Here is a 6,000-nt window from a genome sequence, read left to right on the forward strand (position 1 = left end):
GCAGCTTTGAGGCAATCCATATGTGTGTTCAGGAGCCATTCACAAGATAAAGTTATGGAAGAGACAGGTTTGTGGAATGTGGGAAAGAGGGAGCTCAATGATGCAATGTGGCCCTAGTAAGTGAGAGATGTTCTGAACACAGTGAGGAAGAGATGAGATGCAGGCAGCTGGATGGATGCTGGGCACGATGCCATGATGTTTTAGATGGGTCAAGAGGAGTGCTAATGATAGGCTATGGAACATCAAGTTTATGCAACATTAAAGTCCCAAGGAATACTGCAGGCAAAGGAAAATATACCCATTCAGGAGAATGGAAAGTCCATTTCTCTTTTCAAACAGTTGAGAATTTTCCCCTGAACTGCTTACACTACTTTTGTGCAAACAAAAATGGACCACATGCAAAACAGTTTCCCCTGATCATGCAGAATTATTTAATACGTCTTTTAGGAACTGTGTGGAACACACTTGAAAGTGGGGGGAAAATCTGTTTTCAATTCATTAATGCTGCCATGTTTCTCTGGGCTAGAGGCTCTGCTTTTATAACCAAATAAAAAGGACTGACTTATAAACAGAAAAAGAATAATGGGCTCTATTCTCAAGTGCAAGATAGAGGCAAGGAAGGAAACAAATGCCAGCTTGACCAAAGGATTAGGTCAATATATATATAGTATGATATATATAATATTATACATAAAATCTATGGTGTACATCAGAAGCAGAGACCTCCAGGGTCTGACAACTTGAGGAGATGTTGGCAAGAGGATTCAAACCAAACAGTTATATACACACAGGAAATTACAAGGCCATTTCACAAACAGGTTTTCACACTCTGATAGGAAATACCATCCCCAGAGGACACCCTGCACCCAACCTGACTTATTTCTAAGCCAAACTTTCAGTCTTGTAATACTTACAAATGACAGGATCTGGTGGGTAAATTATTTTTATATGGTCACAGACCTGAGTAAGTCTCTGATTCTCCAGTCTAAGAGATCAGGGAGCATTTGCTTGGAATATTTTCTTCTGAGATCCTCTTCTTTGCCAGGGGCTGCTAGAGCAGCAGTCTTGGCATTTAAAAAAAGTGATGAGGCTTTATGCCCAAGATCTTTGACCACCAACACGCCCTCTTCAGAAATGCATACTGAGATTAGAGTCTATGAACGGCACTCACTCACTTCTGAATTTTTGTGGGTGATTTGTAGTGACTTATGAGATATAGGTGAGTTGGCCACATGATAGAAACTGGCTCTGAGGGAATAAAAATATACCCTGTCTGGCGAAGAGATGAGTACACACACCATAGACATATTATGAAACAGGCCACTTAAACTATAAATACTGAGTAATGGCCACAGCACCTGCAACAATATATAGCAATTAAAGTGGTCATAAAAGTTATGGCATGGTTCTTTACCACTCTGTCTTACTGGGAAGAAAGAATCAGAGGGTGAGAGGCTGGGGAGAGGGGCAGAGGGACTGAGGGATGAAGGAAGATTTTTGTTTACCTGTATGCAGAACTCATTTGAGACCTTTATATATATATATATATATATATTTTTAATAAATTAGAATGAGTTTATTTAAAATATTTGTTCCCTTTCAGAGAATTTCCATATTCTCCCTTCTCTTAAACACTGAGCAGTGTTGTGAAACGGAACAGCAGTTCTGTTATAAATAACAGAAAAAAGTTTTCCATAAGACATTCTTAAGAAGTCAATGAATGGGGACCTAAAAACATTTAGACAGCACTGGCAGATGATGCAGAGAGCAGAATTTGCATGCTTGTGTAGTCAGTCAACTGAAGTCTGAAAACCAAAGATTACTAACATTCTTAATGGAGGAAAAATAGATTACAAAAGTCTAATAATGTTAACTGATTGATATGCCCATTAGGAGAGGGGAATTTCCCCCAATTCACACTAAAATTAGTTACTTTCAACCATTAGCAGTCTTCAGCATACTGATTTTAATTAATTAGATGATATATCACATGAACACTTACCTACCCTTTTTCAAAACTCTTACAAGTTTTTGAGATTTTCTTAACTAAAAAAAAAAAAAGAGGGAAGGAGGAAGGATGAAGAGATGAAGAAAGAAAAGGAAAGAAGTTATAATTTTAACAAAAGAGCTGCTGCATCTCTAACTAATTCCCTTTATAGTAACAAACCAAAAAAAAATAATAATAATAATCCATAACCCATAACAGCTGCTTGGCTAGAATTACCAATCACCTTCAATGCCTTAGAGATACTTTTCATATTTTTACAAGCCTGCATAGCAAATTTCTAAAACAGTTTTCTTACAGAGGATTGATAAGATTTATATCATTTTAGGTGTATATGATGATATATTTCATTTAACTATATAAAATCAAGGCTTTACATAACTGGAGGAAAAATGAGACAGGGCTTAAAAATAATAGACTACCACAAACAACTACGATTATTTAAAAAGTAATTTATGTTAGGTTTTGAAATGTGCTTTTCACTGGCATTGAATATGGGTGTGGCAGATTTACTGGAATCCACATCAAACAAATAAAAAAGCCTTGTGACGAGAAGCCAGAAATGTGGATGGTCTCTCCTTGTCCCCAAATCTAATTGCTCCTGAAAGCTCCCAGCACTTGGAGAGGACTTGCTATTTTTCAGACCACTGCAAGGTTTCAAGAGAGGTAGCTAATTGTGCAGCTTCCCAGCACCTCTATACACAATGTAAATATAGGAGTTTAGAAAAGGGACAGCACTTTAAATAACCAGATTATGTGGAATCAATAGGAAATGCTCAGGAAGTTAATAAAGCAATTACTTAACTAGAGTGAATACTGGACGGGGGTGGGAGCACTTGAGAAAATAACGGTGTACATCACCCCCAATACAGATAAATAATTAAGAGTCGGCTATAAAGTTATCAAGCACACCACTGCACATGCTTGCCCCGCATCTGCGTCCCCAGATGAGCCACATATAATTGTCTTTCTTTCTTCTTTCAACAGAGGACTGCGCCTCCCTTATCCTCACCTGTCTGTTCTGCCAGTTTTTGGATTGTCTCCTGATGCTCCCGGACACGTGTGAAACTGTGTGTATCAGCGTGTGCTGCCCCTCGCACAGGTACCATCACGCCTCAGATGAAAGCCACTCCCGGAATGACTGCAACTGTAACTGGGACATTGACTGCAGCCTTTTTGAATGTCATGAGACCAGTGAGTGTCTGGAGCTGGCCATGGAGATTTCAGAAATCTGTTATCGTTAGTGCCACCAAGGGACCACATTCAGGCAGACCTTTTGGCCCTCAGGGGAAACTTCATGACAATGAGCCTGTGATTTTCATGTGCTGAAATGTAAGGACTGTACACATTTCTTGGATGCTCTAGACCATTTTATTCTGCACCTGTCTGGGAAAAAGCTAGTATTGTCAACTCAATGGTCTTGTTCCAAATTTCCCTACCGCATGGCTCGCTGAAAAATCAGATCTTGATCACATGTGATGAACAAATCTTAAATACTTCTTAAATGCCATAGGTACAAGATGTTTCTTGACTGCAAAATAGCATGCAGAACCATTCTGTGTTATTGCACTCATTGGCTTGCATCATGGATTCAACTTCATTCACAAATTCAGGACAAATTAGTGCATTCTTTTAGAACTGACATACATTAGCTTGTCTTTCCAATGGACTCATGCATAAACATTATGCATTGTTGGTTATTATTAATAATGTATTGTATAACATCATTTTGTAATTAAAAATTTATTTATACAGTCTCTTAAAATTCACTTATATGTACAGTTTAGGTAGGAAAGGGAATTAAATGAATTAGAAACCGTGTTCCTGTAATTACAACAGATGTCTCTAAGACATATCCAGTGAATTTTGAATATGATGTACTTCGAGAGAGTACTGTAATTCTAGGCCATATTATTATATGCTTATGACTATGTCATAACAGGTTATGCATATTCTTAATTTGTTACAGAAAATCTTTTTTTTATTCTAATAAGCAGAAATGGGAATTATGTGCAACTTTCAAGAAAATGACCCCAGATCATCAATTCTTCATTTTCCTCATTTCTGTTTGTCAGGTACAATAAGCAACAGGATATTAAAACAGAACCAGTTCATTTTACTAAATGATCAGTTGTGTAGGAACCCGAAAGAAATACATGTGCAGGTACTTATTCAGCACTGAGTTTCCTAACACAGAATGTGCTTCAGAAACCATATCTTTTTTCTTTTTCTGAAAATTCAAGTGATTCACAATTATATTGAGCACTTCCTCATATTTACAACAAATCTTTTTAAGATGTGGTATAAACTTAGAAAGCGACTTTTGACTCAAACAAATTAAAACAAACAATTCAAACAAATTAAAACAATTTTGGGGGGTTGAAGTCACTTGAATTTTCTTTAGTCTCTGTAGGCATGGCACTGCTCACAAACGTGTTCTTAAATATTCTAATGGCGCTATCTCACTACCTTCATCAAATGTAAAAAAACACACTTTATCAATAACCAAAGAATACAAAAGTGAAATGAGTCAAGGGAACTTTTATGATCGAGACAAACAACAACAACAACAAATTCCAAAATATCTATCTTTGCCTGACTTTGGCAACTTGGGACAAAAGGCATACTTGGTTTGTGTCTGTAGCCAACTAGCACATTTTTCTACTATGCAATAACTTTCTTGAAACACTGAAAACTCTTAATCTTTTGAAAATATTTTAAACTGCCCTTATAAAAAACATTGAACTGTTCTTGTCTTGTTCCTCGTAACCCAGTGTATCTACGGCTACTGCAGACTTCGTCCCTGTTCAATTATCATGTTATCCACAAAGCACAGAGCAAGACAGAACCCAACCTTATGAAACACTGTAGTCTCAATTCTTTCTAGAAGCTTAGAGACAACTGTATGTATAGAACTTGCAGATCTTTAGGATGGAAAAATATATACTATTAAGCAGGGGACCTAAAGTAATTGTTACCCAATATTTTTGTAAGAGAAAAACAGTCCCCCAAGTACTGACTGATCCAAGATCATACAGTGATTTAATGGCAGTGTCAGAAACAAAGCGGTGAGTTCTAATGGCCGTGCATTACCCCAGGATTCTCTACTTCTTAGTTCAGCTCTATGCAGCTCCATACAGGCAGCTGTATACCTGTTCCAGTTGCTCAAATATCAAAATACTACCAGACTGGCTCAGAAACAGTTGCTACTGTGAGCCTCCTTAGGGCTTCTCCCATACTCCTAACCACCTGGCCTCTCTCCGAGCCCCCACCCACCTCCTCACGGTCCAGTCACTCAAGAAAGAACATCTGGACCTGTAGAGGGTCTTTGGGATCCTGTCCCAATAATATAGTATCTCATCTCATTAATCAGGCCATGTCATATAAATGTTAAATATTTTGACTATCATCCCCTTACTTTTTCTAGTCTATATAACCCTCAAATTGGGCAAAGATGATCCATTTTAGAAGTGAACTGAATACTTGTCAATTAAAGACACAAAAATTGTCAGCTCTTATTTTATACTGTGGTCAGAATACTACAAGATCCTTCTGTGGCCTCTCTTTCCACGGTTTGTTAACTTATTCCTCACTTTCAGAATTTGCCATGCTCTAAAAGAAAGGGTCGGTTATACAAAGTGTGAAATTTCTTCTCTTTATCACCAATAATAAAACATCATCCTTTTTGCAAACATGAATGGCTCTTTCAATTGAATTCTTACACAATAAAGCATACACAGCTGGGAAAATGCAATTGTAGAGGTAAGACAGATGAAAAAGGAACATAGTTATTGATTAAATACAAATATCTGAGTCTGAGAAGGTTCAGATTTTTTTTTTCTGCCATGATGAAAGCCTGTGATCACAAATAAAGATAATGTTGTTTTTAAGGTGGGCTTCTTAGGGAAAAGAACATTCTGATTTAAGGACGCACACTAGATAAGAGAGCTCTGAGAACATACAACCTTTATAGGGATTCCAGATTTTTTTTTTTC

At 37.3% G+C, this 6,000-nt stretch overlaps 1 protein-coding gene across 1 annotated transcript in view; it reads left to right on the plus strand.

Moving 5' to 3' along the window:
* Window positions 1-5,699, plus strand: part of MDFIC2 (MyoD family inhibitor domain containing 2) — a 108,416-nt gene extending 102,717 nt beyond the window's left edge. Inside the window, exon 5 of the mRNA XM_070456145.1 lies at window positions 2,993-5,699. Within this exon, the coding sequence (XP_070312246.1) occupies window positions 2,993-3,249 (257 nt within the window). The 3' untranslated portion in view covers window positions 3,250-5,699. The remainder of the gene's footprint in view (window positions 1-2,992) is intronic.
* Window positions 5,700-6,000: the final 301 nt, after the last annotated feature.

This window comes from Odocoileus virginianus, chromosome 26, assembly GCF_023699985.2.
Source record: "Odocoileus virginianus isolate 20LAN1187 ecotype Illinois chromosome 26, Ovbor_1.2, whole genome shotgun sequence".
Lineage (NCBI taxonomy): Eukaryota > Metazoa > Chordata > Mammalia > Artiodactyla > Cervidae > Odocoileus > Odocoileus virginianus.